The sequence below is a fragment of the Prunus persica genome, chromosome G6, assembly GCF_000346465.2.
Source record: "Prunus persica cultivar Lovell chromosome G6, Prunus_persica_NCBIv2, whole genome shotgun sequence".
In the NCBI taxonomy this organism is placed as follows: Eukaryota; Viridiplantae; Streptophyta; class Magnoliopsida; order Rosales; family Rosaceae; genus Prunus; species Prunus persica.
The window spans coordinates 13,736,152-13,755,050 of NC_034014.1; the positions used below are offsets into that span (position 1 = coordinate 13,736,152).

General features: G+C 37.4%; 2 protein-coding genes across 2 annotated transcripts; both read right to left on the reverse strand.

Annotated features, from left to right (window-relative positions):
• Positions 3,640-14,813, reverse strand: LOC18774021 (beta-glucosidase 11). The gene is made up of 13 exons (XM_007207231.2): positions 14,573-14,813; positions 14,415-14,478; positions 12,638-12,693; positions 12,264-12,339; positions 12,105-12,176; positions 11,656-11,743; positions 11,303-11,558; positions 10,758-10,873; positions 9,633-9,853; positions 5,301-5,329; positions 4,945-5,032; positions 4,548-4,638; positions 3,640-4,026 (listed from the first exon to the last, which is right to left on the reverse strand). The coding sequence occupies exons 1-13, from the start codon at positions 14,705-14,707 to the stop codon at positions 3,795-3,797; spliced, it is 1,524 nt and encodes a 507-aa protein (XP_007207293.2). The 5' UTR covers positions 14,708-14,813; the 3' UTR covers positions 3,640-3,794.
• Positions 15,392-17,743, reverse strand: LOC109949634. Its single transcript, XM_020565718.1, has 2 exons — positions 16,360-17,743; positions 15,392-16,170 (listed from the first exon to the last, which is right to left on the reverse strand). The coding sequence occupies exons 1-2, from the start codon at positions 17,741-17,743 to the stop codon at positions 15,392-15,394; spliced, it is 2,163 nt and encodes a 720-aa protein (XP_020421307.1).

Below are 18,899 nucleotides of genomic sequence, written 5' to 3' on the forward strand. Positions count from 1 at the left end.
TTTCTAGCTCCCAGTTAGTGTTATTGGCAATGGTAGGGATTGTGAAGGGAACGAAAATAGTGGCGGAGTCACTAAATGTGGCAAAAATAAGTGATGAGAACAAACAGCAGTGCCTCAAGGAAAAGAGAGAGAAGGACAAGGCTACCAGGGTCAGAAAGGTAGAAGAAAAGCAGGCCAAGGCGTCGCTGGTGCCACGGAGACTATTACCAATGGGGCTGAAGATCGTACTACCCGGAAGCGAGTGCGGGATGATGATGATAGGCTGGTTTCAGCAGCCTTAGATAAAAAGAAAAAAAGGCTTAGAGGCTGCCATAAAGATGTCATGGGCAACGAGCCAAGCTTACCGTCGTTTGGCTTGGAGCCCCTTCCTAAACTTCTGCTCAACATGGAGGAGTTGTTCCTTGCATATGCTGAAGATATTGACTTTGTTGAGGTTTGGCGGCAGAAGAAGGAGGTGACTTGGCCATGCATCATTAGGAGGTGCCCCTCGTGAATGCCTTCTTTATCAGGGTAAAGATTGACGCTAGGGAGCTGGTACAGACTAAAGCTACCGACTTCTCAGATCGTGTGTAGAAGACAGTGCTGTCTTCGGCCAGTGTAAGTGTCGAAAATATTTGTTATTGTTTATTGACAACAATTGTGTTCTGACAACTGTGCGATCATCTGCAGGCTTTTAGGGAGATGTATATGACCATAGCTAGGGAAGATAAGAAGGTGGCACTGGCCAGGCTTCAGACAGAGGTGGTGAAAGCTGCTACTGTCGAAGCATAGGCCACAATCCGTAAAAAGAACGCCCTACAACTGAAGACCAATAGGTTTGAAAGGGAGTTGAAGGAGACAAAGAAAACAATTAGGGGTGACAAATGAGGCCTTGACTGAGGCAGAGTGCATGAAAGTGGAGGAGGTCACTGTTGCTTGTACCGAGGCAGTGGAGGAGTATAAGGCTTCAAATGAATTCAAGAACCTTGTACTCGATGGGATGGTGGTGGAGCAATTTGGTTAGGAGAAGCTTGTGGCGAGGTTCAATATGACTGAGAGTTTTGGTTCTGATATATTTTTTGTCGTCATTTCTCCAGTTCACATCCTCTTTTATTTATAGGAAATCTGTATAATGATGATTCTTTAATATCCGGAGGATATTTGCTGAAAAGTGTTTGCACCAGCAAATAAGGGAGTAGTAGCTATTCTAACAGAAACGATTCATATCAAGAGCCAGCTATGGTAATCAATTTTGACTTTTTATTAACCAACTCCCCTAAATGCCTCTTGCTCGTTCCTTGCAAACTGGAATTAAATGTCTCACTGATGAAATCTTCATGGGTATGGAAGGAAACCCAACATGTTTTCCTGGAATTTAATGGTTATAGGGAGTGGTTTTTGTTTTCACCTTTCTACCAACTCCCCTGAATGTCCTTTGTCCATTTCCTGTTGATGTCTTGTCGTTAGAATCACGTGGGTATTGCACAAAGAAACTCAACCCCTCTAGCTCTAGAGCCACTGATCTGGCTTTGAATCGGTAACCAAGGGTGATGATCAAACCTCAAACCTCAAGCTTTATTCACTAATATCCTTGTTTTGAAACCCAATCACAAATGCCCCTTATAAAAACTCCTTATTGACAGCCTATTACCCATCCTTCACTTAGTTTTTTTTTCTTCTCAGTCGTTGCTCTTCATCTTCCTCTTCTTCTTCTTCCTTTTGCCAAACCTCACAAAATCCACTCCACCATAGAATCTCCACTAACTTTATCTCCTCTTAGTTATATCTTCCAATTAGGAGCTGATTTCAACCTCAAGGTTGAACCCTAAATTTGGAATCGGACCCTAGCCAAGGCGCGACTCGCCACCTCCGTTGTCAGCCTCCACAATGAAGCCACAGTCTTGACTTGCCACCTTTGTCGTTGACTTCCACCACAAAGCAACGACACCTTCATCGTCGATCTTCACTATGGTGAGTTCTGATATTGGTTTTGTTTTTTTATTTATTTTTAGTTTCTTTGATTGATTGAGATTATTGGGTGATTGCTTTCACTGTTTTTAATGAGACATTACTGGGTTTTTGTTGTGGCTTGTTGGTTCTGTGTTTGAATGACATTTACCAACTATTTCCTGTGGTTGTTAAGCTCTTGGACTTGGATATACTATTTTGTGCTTATGATTTGTCTTTGAAATGATGTATACATTGTTTTGTGATTGAGATTTGGACTTAGATCTCCTTGAAAGTGATGTATTCACTCTTTTTGGTGGTATGATATTCGATATGAAACAACCTTGGACAGTGAAGGTTTGGCAATTTGTAAGTAGTTAGTTAGTAATAGGATACCCTAGGTTAATGGCTTTGAGTTGGATTTAACTTTAAGAGTTCTTGACACATGCTTTCCCTGCTGGAGCTTGAAACACAACTAGGCTAGCTAAATCATTTCACTTTGCATAACGACTGAGAAATTGTGAAAGAGGATTTGAGAGAGCTCAAAACGACAAAACAAAAGTCAAAGATGAGCAATTGGCTGAGTTTTTATAAGGGGCATTTATGATTGGGTTTCAAAATAAGGATATTAGTGAATAAATTAGGTGAGCCAGGGGTAAAGCCACCAATTTCCCTTAATATTATACCCAAGTTGGACCTGAAGTTTAACCCGGCCACAGAAGATATAACCCTTACCCGATATTCTTGTCCACTTTTTTTTTTTTTGGAGAGAATTCTTGTCCACTCTTTTGTTCCTCTTCTCCCTAGTTTTATAAAGTTTCTATTAAACTCTTTTGCCTCTGTGGGGTAGGATGAATGAATTGAGTTTTTCTTTTAATGTTGAATAAATATTTTTCAATACGAATTAGTACAATTTAGTTGTATTGTATTATTTATAATTTTTTGTTATTAAAATAAATTCATGTTCAAAAGGTTTACGCCTCAATGCTTCAAGGCTTACACCTCGCATAGTGCTACTAAAAACGTCTCGCCTATACGCCTCGCCTTTGAAAACATTGGTTGATAGGTCTTTTCATATGTACAGACTCACAAGAATTGGTGAATTTATTGAAGGGAGAAGAAGAGTTGTGGTGCAACTTGGGGAATCTAGTTGAGGATGTTAAATTTCTATTATCACAGTTGCAAATTGTGAATGTTTGTTCCGACCCCAAGGGTGCAATAAGGTGACGCATTCTTTGGCCCGAGCAAGTATGCGGCTTCAACATCAGATGTTTTGGGAGGATATGCCACCTTTTGGGATTCTTCCATTGCTAGACAGAGATAGGGAGGGTGTGTAGTTTTGTTTTGTTCAGGGGATGCAGTGGTACTCATTTTCCTTGACCGGATTTTCCCCTACTATGAATTTTCATGACAAAGTTTTAATGAGGCCCCATAGATATACATCCATGTTCCATCATTATTTGTAATCTTGTTTTATTGAATGAAGCTCTAGGGATTCATGCGTATTTCTTCTTGAAACTTTAGGTTAGTCTTGCCATTTTTGGAGAAGTACTGGCTTAGGAAGTAAATGTATTTTAAGAGCTTTTTGATAAATTTCAAATTTTGCAATAGATAAATTAAAATATTTTATGCAAAACCCAAATCTCTAATAGTGATTCAACTCTGTCTATAACTTGAATACAAGTGATAGTTTAAATTCCCTTTTTTATTTTTGAACATAATTGATGTTTATGACTTAAGTAAAGTGATGTATCTTAATGTTGCATAACTATTTTAGATATAAGCAATATTGGAGGAGAGGGATATGTGCTCTTAACCACTTAAGTCACAAACTCCTTACATAAGTATTTGACTACGTAAAATAAAGTTTACTGAGAATGGTAACCATGCGAAAGGGATTCAAGAAATCCATCTAAGCTGGTGAGGTTCTTGCTCTTTAGAAAATGGGAGTACCAATGAGCAGAGAGTTTGGGTTGTCTTTTTAAATCAGGGTCGTCCAAATCGATGTAGTATAGGCCAAAGCTTGATTCATAGCCGTTCAATAGCTCAAGGGAGTCCATGAAGGACCATATAAAATAGCCTCTGGCATTTGATCCATTCCTTCCAAAAGTAAAGATTTCATAGCATCCGTCAGTGATTAAGAACAAGTACTAGTTAGCTGTCAAACTAAGGTATAAAACAAGAAAAACCACTTAAGAAAAAAGCAAATAAAGATGATATCAGATAGTTAAAGACTTCATAAGTGGTGAACGGTTATAGCCCAGTGAAAAAGACCTTGACTAATGTGTGTGAGAAATCCTTCATCGCTTTATAGTTTAGACTATCACTTGTATAAAAATAAAATAAAGACTTCACAAGTGAAACATATCTTGCCAATTCTCACTTTGCCTATTTAAACAACAATTTGGGTCATGGTCTTTTTTCACTGGGTTAGGAGATGAAGGATTGCATGCAGTTTGTGACTCTTGGGTCAAGGTCATATGACTCTTGGGTTAAATTATAAAGACCTTGACCCAGTTTGTTATTCAATTTTGTTCATGGAATTAATTATTAGTTACAAGAGAATAAGATAAGTCATATGACTCTTGGGTTAAATTATAACTGGCAGATAATAGGTATACCTTACAGCTGCAAGCAAACTTTGGATATGTCCACGCAAATATTTTACCCTCGACCTATCCTCCAATGATGAATTGCGTGCAGTTTGTTGACCTAAAATATATAGGATGCCAATACTTTTCCATTTAGATAATGAGATAGATGAAAAGAATATAAACATGAAAAGCTATAATGCCACTACTTCATTATAATAGCCAAAATTAAGTCTTTGTACTCTATAATTTTCAATTAGGTTATAACATTATCATCTAAATATATGACTTTATTACAAAAAGAAGAGCGAAACTAAAAGTACCACTAAACTAAATTGCAAATTGTTCCAACACTGTATATTCAAATACATGCATTATAGCACTACTTCGATTAAATTTCAGCATTTAGATAGAGAGAGGGATATACCATTTTCATGGATATATATAGGGGGATTGCCATAATTTTGCTTCATATATTCCAACAGTCTTTGCAGGCCCCAGGGAGCTATTGGATACTACATCAAACAAATGCATTAGTAATGCTTGAAATTAACTCCATAAATGGTTAAATGACACTAACTTAACCCCACATCGAAAATTTGAAAAAATAAATACAATATATAATGAATGATACCACTCCTAATAACACCGAGGTTTTTTGATAAAACAACACACCTACTGGAATTTGTAAGTGGTTAAGTTGTGAATAATATCGGTGTTGCTAGTAGTGGGTCGATAACCCATCTCTCTAAAGTTAACAAGTTGTTATGTTCAAAGTTTTACCTCGAATGATGATTCATTACATTTCAGAACTGCACAAATAAACTTTGTAAGTTAAATCAATAATTATATCATGTCTTAACCAAGACAAAACTTGCCCCATAGTGACCAATGCGCACACTAAAGCAGTACAAAAAAGATGTAATAGATGAATCATGTAACAAAAACCAATAATTTTGCGAATATTTAATTAATCTCGGGGGAAACCTTGAAGCCAATAATTCAAAACTTCAGTTTTTTTTTTTTCTTTTTTTAACATGCAATAGATATTTACCAATATATTTTCACAGAGGCTGGGCTAATACATCCACAAAGTTATGCTTCCTACCATAATGGGATTAGCCGCAACTAGACTGTTAAAGATTGGCTCACCATAGATGCAGGAGGAAGAGGAATCGTACAATCCCGACAACTGGTCGTCACGTGAATAGTGTCACGCGCTGTTTTTGGCATTTTGGCATGTTTTGATGTGGTTTCCTATTATTTTGGGGTTTTCTAGTACAAGTTAATAGGGTTTTAGTTTCCTATTCCTAGTAAACTTGTAACCCAAGTCCTATGAGTTATAAATAAAACTGTTAGGGCTAGGTTAATTTAAGAGAGGAGAATTCAAGAGTGAATTTTGAAGAGAGAAACACAAGATTGAATTCAAGGGTGAATTCTTGAGTATTTACAAGGGCATCAAAGGGTTTGAACAAGGGTGTGAGAGAAATTAAGACCTAGAGTTTGAGGTGATAGAAAGCTAAGGGGATTCTTGTTGTAACCAAAGTTCTTCCTGTTCTTCTAGTGAAATTTCTGGAGGGGGTCACCGAAGAGAACGTAGGCATGAGGCCGAACCTCTATAAATCTTTTTGTTCCTGTGTGTTTGCTTACTCTCTTTGTGGTGTGTGTTTGTGTTTTATTCTCAAATGGTTTGTGTGTGTGTCATCGCATAGTCCATCAATGACAAAGTCTTGGAGTGTTTCCGCACTACAAGTGGTATCAAAGCTGCGGTTCGTGGCACGCTCTTATAGTTTTAAGAGTGTTTGCAAGTGTTGATGATGGCGGCCGACAAGAATGCGGTGGGAGAAACCTCCTAAATGAAGACACCACAAACGAATAGCATGAAGCTCGAGGTGAAGACATTCACAAGGAAGGAGAACTTCACACTATGGCAAAAAATAATGAAACATGACCTAGCCCATCAAGGTCCAACTATTATCTTGGCAGGCGAGGAGACAAGACCTAAAACCATGACAATGAAGGAGAGGGACATGCTCGGCAAGTTGGCTAGGAGGTCCATCAAGGTGATGGAAGACACCGCAAAGCAAACATAGGAAAAGCTCAAATGGATATTTGAAAGAAAGTCCCTATCAAACAAACACTTCATGAAGGAAGCGCTCCTAAATGTTCACATGGAGGAGGGTGGAAATCTCATGGAGCATCGTAACACCTTTAATAGGTGTATTGAGGACTTGTAAAAGGTTGATGTGGTTTATAGCATGGAGGATGAGGCGTTGATGTTGTTGGCATCGTTGCCTCCGTTCTTTGAACATTTTCGGGGGGCGTTGATGATCGACAAGAGTACTCTCAATTTTAAGGAGGTGGTGCAAGACTTCGTGCATCACGGGTTGGCTCAAAGTTCTGGAGATAGCTCTCAAGGTGCGAGTCTATTAACATGGACCGGAGAATGGTGTCGTTCAAGCAAGCACAAGGGTAAGAAAGGCAATGGGAGGAATCCGAAATTTAAGGAAAATGAAGTGTTCTTAAAGTGTGGGTCTACGGACTATTGGAAACAGAATTTTTTGATATGGAAGGAGAAACATAATAAGATGAAGAATGCTAAAGGTTCAAGTAAGAATGCTAAAGGTTCAAGTACAGCAAATGATGAACTTTTGACAGTTACGGATGAGAAGCGTAACAAGGAAGTAGTGGCAAATTCTTCGGGTAAGAGTTCTACTTTGGTTTAGATTTTAGATTCTAGAATCTCATTTCATGTGTTCTCAAATAGGATGGAGTTTGACACATACGATGAAAGGAAAGGTAACAAGATTCTATTGGGAGACAAAAAAAGTTGTCATGTTTTGGGCATGGGAACAATGAAGATCAAGATGCAAGATAGTGTTGTTAGAAGCCTTAGTGAGGTAAGGCATGTACCGACACTAAGAAGGAATCTTATTTCTCTTGGTTCCTTAGATAGAAAAGGGTATTCGTACAAGGTCAAAGAAGGAAAGCTCTTAGTCACACAAGATTTGGTTGTGGTTAAGAGAGGGAAGATTCAACCTAGTATGAGGGGGAAGATTCAACCTAATAACGGTTATTAATTTTTGGGGGGGTACAATAACAGGTAGAGTAGTAAATTTTACCGAGGAGGAGTTTTGTACCAAGAAAAAATGGGCAAAAGATCTTATTGTCAAGGAGCCTGTGCAAAAAAAAGAAGCTAAAGACTAGAATGGCAAGGAAGGTTAATTAAGGTTGTATGATTAACAGTTTATCATCAAGAGTACTTGATTTCATAGGTGTAAAAGTGGCGGTATAAGAGGACAAGGCCCACAAGGGTGAAGTCGAGACAAGGGATGATGTGGAGAATATTGTTGGGTCGATGGAAACTGAAAAGATACTTCTTACCAAGGTGATCATAGAAGGGACTCTAAGACGGATAGAGCTTGACACAAGGGTTGAAGAAGATAGGCATGAACAACAAACTCACAAAGGGGTTCTACTTGAGGTGCAGCCTTCACCACAAGCAAGGTCTGAGCCCAAAGAAGCCATCAAACTGCCCCAAGGGTTTGGATAGAAGGACAAGGTAGATTCAACTACGTTTTCAGAGTGCTTTCGGGAGCATGAAGCGAGAAAGTTAAACGGGTGCTTGGATGAAAAGGAATGAGCTAGTTCATAAATTCAAGAGCAAAGTTGGTGGTTGCATGAGGATTTATAGAACAAGGGTTGATATGCAGTTTGCATGTCAAGGTGTATCAAGAAGGCAAGAAGAAAGAAGTTCGGCATGAGGGATCTCTATTCCACACAAGAGGTCTGGGTTGCCAAAGTTTAGCTTAGGTGGAGCACCTCCTCACCTGAGGTGCATTAAGGCAAGAGGTTTGTTGCCATGGTGGACCTCTTAGGAATAACTAGAACGGTTTCTAAGAGGTTAAAAAGGTTCTAGGAGTTAACCATTGTTCATGGCTGATTGATGGTTTGCCAGGGTAGAGATTGTCGAAGATTGGCTCATCATATATGCAGGAGGAAAAGGAAACCCAAGGCTCTGCAAGGATGGAGTAGCAAGGAAGCAACAATGTAGGTAGCTGGTCACTGTTGGCCAGGTGACTAGTCGATTTAGGCCGAGAGCTCAAAGTCGATTTTATACTCCTTATCGACCGATCGTCCAATCCCGACGGCCGATCGTCACGTAAATAGTGACATGCACTGTTTTGGCGTTTTGGCGTGTTTTGATATGGTTTCCTATTATTTTGGGGTTGTCTAGCCTAATTTAATAAGGTTCTAGTTTCCTAGTAACTTGTAACCCAAGTCCTATGAGTTATAAATAGGACTTTTAGGGCTAGGTTAATATAAGAGAGGAAAATTCAAAAGTGAATTTTCAAAAGAGAAACACAAGACTAAATTCAAGGGTGAATTCTTGGGTGTTTACAAGGGTATCAAAGGGTTTGAGCAAGGGTGTGAGAGAAATTAAGACCTAGAGTTGAGAGGATAGAGAGCTAAACGGGTTCTTGTTGTAACCAAAGTTGTTCCTATTCTTCTAGTGAAATTTCTTGAGGGGATCACCAAAGAGGACATAGGACGGGGCCAAACCTTGATAAATCTTTGTGTTCTTGTATGTTTGCTTACTCTATTCATGGTGTGTGTATTTTATTCTCAAGGTGTCTGTGTATATGCTGTCGCATAGTCTATCAACGACAAGGTCTTGGAGTGTTTCCGCACAATATCGACGTTGAACTCTTGAATTCCTTTTTTATTTTTCTTTTTTTAATGAAACAGAGGTAAGGACCCCAAACAAATAACTCTTCAATTCCTTCAAACATAGAACTTCGACATGTTATCTATTGTTGTTAATTAGCATGACATATTAGTACTGGAGATTGGTTTGTTTCAGAGATTGGCCACATTGTGATTATGAATTTAAAAGCATTAGAGGTAAATGAATCATTTTGGATGTTTTTTGTCTCTTACAATCATCGTATACTGGTTCGTGAACAGTTGATGCAAGAATTGATATTGGAATGAAAGATCTTCTAAATGATGAGCTAAAAGAAATTGAATCCACATACGTGTAGCAAAAACTAGATTAAATTTTTAGGGCTCAATATAGTTTGATATATAAATATACTTATAGCAAAAACTTACGTCTCGTCTTCATTGCTGAGTCAGCAATATAGTCTCTGTTTGTACTCTTTAAGCTGATGGAGTTGTCCTCGGCGTATGAGACGGTATAATAATTAAATCCTATGAAGTCAAACGAACCCTTGACACTTTGAGACTCAAGCCTAGTGAAGAAAGGAATTCTAGAGCCTGCATTTGTTTTCACTACATCAGGGTAATCTCCAAACACCAAGGGATTCAAATACCTGCAACACAAAATAGACACAATGAGTTTGCAGTTAAGACAAGTAAATAATAATTGATATATATATAACGTGCAGACATTCGGAACAAAGAATAACTGTATATATATAATATACAGAATTCTCTTATGCGGACGTCCGGACGTTATTATCGTGCGGACGCCATATATTTTCTACTATCCCTCCCTGCTTTTCTCCCTATTTACAATGTCATCTGCACGATAATAACGTGCAGACATCTGGAACAGAGAATAACTGTATATATATAATATACAGAAATTCTCTTATGCGGACGTTCGTACGTTATTATCGTGCGGACGCCATGTATTTTCTACTATCCCTCCCTGCTTTTCTCCCTGTTTACAATAGCATCTGCACGATAATAACGTGCAGACATCCGGAACATAGAATAACTGTATATATATAATATACAGAAATTCTCTTATGCGGACGTTCAGACATTATTATCGTGTGGACACCATGTATTTTCTACTATCCCTCCCTGCTTTTCTCCTTGTTTACAATGGCATCTGCACGATAATAACGTCCGAACGTCCGCATAAGAGAATAACTATATATATAATATACAGAAATTCTCTTATGCGGACGTTCGGACGTTATTATCGTGCGGACGCCATATATTTTCTACTATCCCTCATTGCTTTTCTCTCTGTTTACAATGACATCTGCACGATAATAATGTGCAGACATCCAGAATAGAGAATAACTACATATATATATATATTTGTTCGACTGGTTTTACATAGTAGCTTGATCATCCAAACTATCTATTTTTTATGTTCCACTCAAGGATCACCCTGTACTAATAATCTACCAAATTGGGCTGGAAAATGACTACAAAAGAGAGAACAGAGAAGTTGCAAGTTTATGTTAATTTCAGACTTACCAACCAAAATAGAAGTCGAGGCCTCTTTGGGTTGCTAGTTCATCTTCAATGGTTTTTGTTTGAGGAAAAAACCAAAAGGCAAAAAGGTTGATTCCTATAAACCCACGTTGTTTATCCTGCATTCCAAAAGTATTGATGTTACAAGGAATAATCTTTGTCGTATTAGGTTGGGTTTCTTTTAACTTCTTCATCATAGTTTATAACGGTCTGTATTGTATGTTTGAGCTTATAATTGTTTATGCATTTCCACATAGTATATGTACATTAGAAGGAGAGGCATCAAATTAATATTGCAGAGTTTTCTCTGTTTCTACTTCTCATTTGCTCTCAATTTCTTATTTCCTCAACCTATCTCTAACTATTCTCTTTGTTAAAATGCTTTATGTTCTGAAATTAAAACTCGAAGACCTAAGTAACAAGTGAAAATTAGCAGCTGTGACACTTATTAATCTGTATTATTTCTTGATTCAAGGACGTAAGGACACCATTGCAAGAACAACAGTGCTTGAAGCATTTAACATGAATTTGTTTTCTCTTCCAATTACCTGGTAGTTTTTCTTGTACAATCTAGCAGCCGACGCATGAGATAACAAGATATTATGCGTTGCCAAGTATGGTTCTGTTGAGGAGTTACCCCTAGAGCAGTTGAGACCAAATGGAATTGAACATCGTTGTGGTGGAGAAAATCCAGAATCATAACCCCCAAGTACAAAAACATTAGGTTCATTCATAGTAGTCCAATGCAAAACTCTATCCCCGAAATTTTTGAAGCACACATCTGCATACGCAGTGAAGTCTTTTCTGCAACCACAAAATTGTTCCATCATGATCTTTCCCCTTTTTCTCCTGATGCATTGAAATTACGCAAAATAACAAAAATAGGGTTAAGAAACCATACACAATCTTTCGGCTAACCCATCCTCCATACTCATCATCAAGTGCCTGTGGGAGATCACTATGGTGTAAAGTAACATGTGGTTGGATTCCTGCTTGAAAAATAAAGCAATCAGACATCAAATTACAGAATTGTTAGATTGGTGGAAGTGGTACATGTTTCTTAAGGCATGTTTACTTTATTAGGAATGGGTATTGGAATTACTCAATTCATGTCTTCCCCCGCGTTTACTAACATAAAAAGCAATCCAAAATTATATGGGTTGCATGCTAAACTCGCGAATATCCTCAAAAATAGTAATTGGATAAGCTACCTAGTTGATCTGATTCCAATTCCTTAATTTAGTTCCACGATTCATGACTTCCTCCATTCCCAAGTAAACATGCCCTAAGAGTATAACCACTCCACAAATTCGAAGGAAAATATACAATGTAGTATCATAAGATAGTAACCATGGCTGATTAGTTGATCAATAAGATTGTTGTAATATTGTAGACCCTTTGGATTGACAGGTCCTTTTCCATCTGAAATAAAGAAATTGGATATTTGAGTGCGTGAAAACTTAAGCGTTGTTTGTTTAATATGAGTAACAATTGGATGCTCATGCATACTTGGGATAAGTCTTGACCATGAGATGGAAAATCTATATGCCTCTAATCCAGTATCTGCCATTAGTTGAACATCTTCCTGCAACAGTTTGAATGAACATGATATGATGTATGAACATCAAATAGCATCAACATGTTCCTAATTAGTTATTTAGGCAATAAATCGTGTGATTACGTAATTGTACGGAACATATGGTATGTTATATTGCCTCCCAAAAGCTATAAAAACCTCTTGAATACTAGCTAGTCTTGATATAGTATGAATCTCGTGATTGCATAATTGTAACATACATGTGAATAACTACTAGTCCTGAAACCTCTGAACTAAAAGAAAAGATTATTAGCAATAACTAGATTGAATTTTACAAAATATATACCTTATACTTGTGATACGCGTCACACGCTACATCTCCAGTGGCTCCATGAAAATGACCTGAAAGATTGAGTTAAGCAATGACCTAACAGGGATCATATACACGCAAGTTATCATGTTAGTTTGAAAAATCCACTTTATCTAAATGTTTGATTAGTCGATTATATTATTAATATGGATTAATTTTATTTAATCCACTTTATCTAAATATTCTAATTTTCTAGTCAATATATTTTGGTAGGACTTGTATGTAACCACCTAGAATAGGAATGGAACAAGGTACCAAAATAACCCACATTGAAAACACTAGAAAGGGTACTGGGAGGAAACCAGTACTTATAAGCTCACACTACTAATTAACAATTAGAAGTGGTTGGACATCTCAAATTTTTTCAGATGAAGTCTGCAGAGGATGGATCTTCTTTATTCTTGGAATAGTTATGTACTAGAGAATCACAAAGAAAAACATGTTTGTTTCGCTAATTGTGAGGGCAAAAGATTTTGATTTCCCTCTATATTGTTGTCAAAAAGATTTCAGCCTTAGTTGTCCTTCGCCAGTGAGAGCAGACCTTTTTTTATTCTCCTCAGTACAAGCGATAATCTAGACTACAGGAGGAGGAGGATTTCTCATACACACAACCAAGATGCCATGAAGATTCAAACATAAGACCACTAGGCTGCCACTCAAGGTCCTTTTTCAGATAAACGATAAGGATACCGGCATAATACATACCCAACAACCTCCAATGCGTAAGTTAGGTACGTATTGGGTGTGTAAAGGTAATTTCACAGACTAGATTTAGGGTCCGTCTCTGCATGTCACTTTGTGGATAAGGAGGAAAATATTGTTAAAAAAACAAAAAAAACAAAAAAAACCAATAACTAATTAAGTAACCATAACTTTACTCTAGAGTATGTGATAAAACCGTAATTTACAATAATAATATGACACGACACTGTCACAGTCCTGATCTCTTGGACTACAAGGGTCCATGAGATGTGTGGTCACTCACCATTGGATGTAAATTCAACGGTTCACTCACTCTTGTATTCCTTTTAAAAAACTTTTTTGAACCATTGGATTAACATCCAACGGTGAGTGACCACAATCTCTTGGACTCCTGTGGTCCAAGAGATCGGGACTGGACACTGTCATGTATTTTTTTTATTAATTACATAGTTTGTCTCAAAAAAAAGAAAAAAAAAACTAACAACAAAAACGAATTGGGTTAACAGTCCTGATCTCTTGGACTACAGGGGTCTAAGAGATTTGTGGTCACTTACCGTTGGATGTAAATTCAACGGTTCACTCACTCTAGCACTCCTTTTAAGAAACTTTTTTGAACCATTGGATTAATATCCAACAGTGGGTGACCACAATCTCTTAGACTCATGTGGTCCAAGAGATCGGTACTGTGTGTGCCAATAGAATATGTGAATTACTATTTTGTACCTGATCACTTGTGTTTATGAATTACTTTTTCTTCATACGGTTTTGTATCCAATATCTAACGGTGGGTGAACACAATTTCTTGGACTCCTGTGGTCCAAGAGATTGGGACTGCCAAGTCAATATCTAGGCAAATCTCCACTAATTTATTCATGAAGAGGTTAAATTTTTTTAATAAAAATAAAAACTAAAAAAAAAATTCAAAATAAAAGCATAAAACCCAATATTGCTACAATCTAACCTGACCTCGCCAACCAACTAACAAAAATGAAAAAAGAGCGAAAAAAAGAAGAAGAAGGAAAATGTGATAAGAAAGTAGTGGGAAGCTAACCAGCTTGCGCATATGTGTCCAAGATGCTCGGGGTCCTGCCATCTTCGCCTGCAGCACCTTCCACCTTTTGTCATGTAGATTTTTTAATCAACCCAGGTAATAATACAAATGAAAAGAAATTAGAGAGAGAAAAAGAAAAATGAAAAGAAATTGAGAACCTGATAAGCAGAGGAGGAAGCACCAAACACAAAGGCCGGCGCCAGTGGGAAGTCATCTCTGCAAAAGTTATCAGTGCTTGAAGAAACGCTTTTTATAGTAAGAAGAAAACACAGCAGAAGTGAAACTCTCAACATTAATTATGGAAAAGACGAAAGCACAGCAAGAGTTTGGAGATTCTGGTTTCTGAACTTATAAAAAGCAAAACTTTTGAATGAGATTTGAGTGGTTACCCTTTAGTTATCCTTACTTTAGCTTACCCTAAAGCTCCACGTTGATAAAGCTAGAAGACTCCAAATTACTTTAGAAAGGTGTTGTGTGTTGAATTGAAGACTTTTCATTTGTCGAGTGCGGAAACTTGTCAAAACGGCCGAAAACTGTTGTCAAATTAATTGATAAAGGTTGTGCGAAGCCCCACTGCCATGACTGGCTTGAAGTCAAAAGCCTTTGCTTTCTCCCAGTGGCATAGGAATTCTCTCATAGAGAGTCAACATTATTAGCCTGAGAAAATCGTGAATTTTAACATAATATATTTTTTTAATTGTATAATTTAGGGAAATAGAGCTTAATGCCACCAGTTCTTTAATTTTAACAAATAGAAAAAGAAAAAAAATTACATTACTTCTCTCTTCTCTCTCCCTCTTTCTTTCTCTCTACCTGAGTCTTGACCTTCTCCCCCACCAACAGTGGCGGATCCAGGATTATGTAGCCAAGGGGGCTTAGTGTAAAAGTTCTGAAATTTTTCTACAAAGAAAATAATGCTAAAAAGATAGAAAGATAGTACTTCCATTCATAATTCATAACAAAACCAATAATACAAGTTACAATTGTCCACGACGAGTTTTTATATTCTGAAAACGTTGCATTATAATTTCGTTATCAATACAAGCAAAAACATCTCTCTCAATGTAAACAATCAAGCTATCATTCAACCATTGATCTCCCATTCTGTTGCGAAGTGGATTTTTAATAATATTCATAGCGGAAAATGCCCTCTCCACTGATGCAGTTGCAACCGGTAAAACCAAAGCCAATGTAAGAAGCAAATACACAAAAGGAAATATTTCATGCATTCCTTTCTCCACCATTTTTTCCGCAAGACTATTAATCCCTTCCAATTGAGAAAAATCACTACTCGAACGCATATGATGAACATAAATACCAAGTTGATCTTCAAGCATCAATAAGTCTCTATCCGAAAAATCATAAGGATAAAATTGAGCAAGACGAACTAGCTTTCGTTTGTCAAAAGCCACAAAGTTATTTTTTGGACTCAAGCATGCCAAACAAGTAAGTAACTCAGTACTTACCTCGTTGAAGCGATCATTTAATTCCGCAAGTTGCCCATCAATTACATGAATAAAGATCTCCACATGATAACGATGATAATTTGTCTTCATTGGAGCATTACGCCGTGATCTCCCTGGAATTACATATTCCTCATCCATGGTAGGAACTATAATATCATGTTTGTAACAAAACGAGGATGCTTGCTCAACCAATTCTTCAAACTCATTATCCCTCATCAACTGCAGGTTTTCCTTGCATGTTTTCACTAAATTCATTGCACTCACAATGTCTTGATCTTTCTTTTGCAATGCTAGAGACAAAGTGTTTGTTATTCTCAATATAGCTTTCATTATAAATAAGTGAAACACAAACTCAAAAGATTGTATTTCTCTCCATAACTTATAGGCTTCACCCGAACTATCATTAGGATTATCATCAACAATCATTTGAAGCACATTCACCACAGATGGGAACATAGAAATGATACTAATCAACGTACCATAATGTGAGTTCCATCGTGTATCGCCGGCACGTTTGAGAGTCCTTTCTTGATTTAAGCCCCGCCCCGTTATAAGACAATCATCTTCAAAAGCTCTCACAAGCTCTTCTTGGTATTGTGCTCTAAGTGCATCGCGACGCTTACAAGATGCTCCAACCACATTAATCAAACTATTAGCCGTTGTGAAAAAAGAGTTGACATCAATGTTTTTCTTTGCTACCGCAACAAGAGCTAGTTGAAGTTGATGAGCAAAGCAATGAACATAAAATGCACAAGGTTGTTCTCTCAAAATCTTTGTCTTAAGGCCATTGAACTCACCTCTCATATTGCTAGCTCCATCATAACCTTGTCCTCGTAGCTTGGAAAAGCTCAAATTCGCGGAAGAAAAGAATTCATCAATTGCTTCCTTTAGTGCACTTGAAGTAGTGTCTGTTATATGTTGAACCCCCACAAACCTTTCAATTATTTGTCCTTTGTCATTCACATAACGCAACACCATCGCCATTTGCTCCTTTATTGAAACATCACGTGCTTTATCCACCATTATTGAAAAATATCTATCTTTTACATCACTCAAGATAAGATCAATGGTTTTTTTGGCACAAGAATTGACAAGATCTTTTTGTATTGAAGGAGCTATTAACTTTAAATTTCCCGGAGTATTTTCCAACACAACGGCCTTAACTTTTTCATCATGATCCGCAAGAAATTGTAAGAGCTCTAAATAATTCCCTTTATTACTTGATTGTGCACTTTCATCATGACCACGAAAAGAAAGCCCTTGCCGCAACAAATACCTAGTGCACTTAAGTGATGCATTCAAGCAAGTGCGATAAGCCGTGCGAGCTTGGCTTGTTTGCTTGATCACAATTGTTTCAATGTGTGTAGTTTGATGCATCAAATTGTAAGCAACTTCTCTAGCTTGGTTGTGAACACTACCAACCGGTCCAATATGAAGGTTAAATCTTTCTTTCGCCTTCTTCCAATTATTGAAGCCTACCCCAGTGAATGCATCACCACCCACTTGATCAAAATTAGATTTGAAGAGATAACAATGAAGACAAAATGCAGCATCTTTAGCAATACTATATTCCAACCAATCATGATCATCAAACCAATGAGCAATGAAGCGTCTATTAATTCCTGATTGATTAGTTTGTGGGAATTTATAACTTCTAGGTTGACAAGGTCCCTTTTGTAGATATGCTCTTCGGATCTCATCCCTAATATTAGGACTATAATCCGCCATTCGAGTTCTTAGTCCAGGGTCTGCTTGAAGATTAGCTAAGATCTCATCTACATCAATTGGTCTTGCATTTGAACTACCCGGATTAGACAGAGAAGAACTATCCGTAGATAATTTTCTTTTAAAGAATCGTTCCATAAATCTACAAATCAATTAATTCAATCAATCATTAATTTTTATCCAAATTATCATATGAATATGAAAATTTCAATAACCCACTCTCAATATTCAATATACTCCCTAAACCCATATCAATCAATATTCAATATACCAAATTATCATATCAAATAGCAATCAATATTTAATATACCCAATCAATTCATATTATCAATCAAGCATAAACTCAATCAATCTACATTAATATGATTATCACTATGATTCATATCCATAAATTTAATTACATAAAAAAAAAATATCAATATGATTCATATCCATAAATTTCAAGCATAAACTCAATCAAGCATAAACTCAATCAATCAATATGATTCATATCCATAAATTTCATTACATAAAAAAAAAATATCAATATCAACAATATATATTATCACTATAATTATTAATATCAGATTTTCCATGCTTACTTACTTGTAGTTTAAAAAATGGGCGGCGGACGGCAGTAGAAGGTGGTGGTGATCGGCACTGGACCACCGGTGAAGAGTTGATGGAGGTTGTCCAAGGTTGGGAGGTTGGGAGGTTAGGGTTTGAGAGGATGGGAAGAGGGGCTGTGGAATTGGGAATGAAAGGTTTGGAGAAAATGAATCTGTGCAGAGCTGCTGTGCGTGTATACTGTTCTGTTTTTTTTTTGTTTTTTTTTTTAAAAAACCTGGCCCAAAACGACGTCGTTTTGAGGCCAGGTCAATTAAAAAAAATTTGACTGAGCCTTGACCAAACGACGTCGTTTGGCAAGGCTGGTTTTAAAAAAAAATTACGCGCAGCGCAGCTGCGCAGTTGCGCAGGACATTTCGTTGGGGCATTTCGTCGAGCACATTGTGTGCATACAAGGGGGCTTCCAGCAGCTGTCCAAGGGGGCTTTCATGGACTCCCTTGCCAAATTTTCAGCCTTCCAAGGGGTCGTCCGACCCCTCTTGTCCCAACGTGGATCCGCCATGGGCCACCAACGAATAGGTAAACGTTAATTGTAAAGAAAAGCAGCAAAGTACATGCCATTACAGAAATTTTTGTGCTTGAATTTTAATTACTGAAATTATGTGCTTGAATTTCAAGCAGCAAAGCACACTCCCAAATCGAAAGGCAAACCCATTCAAACATCATACAAATCAAGAGGGATAATATC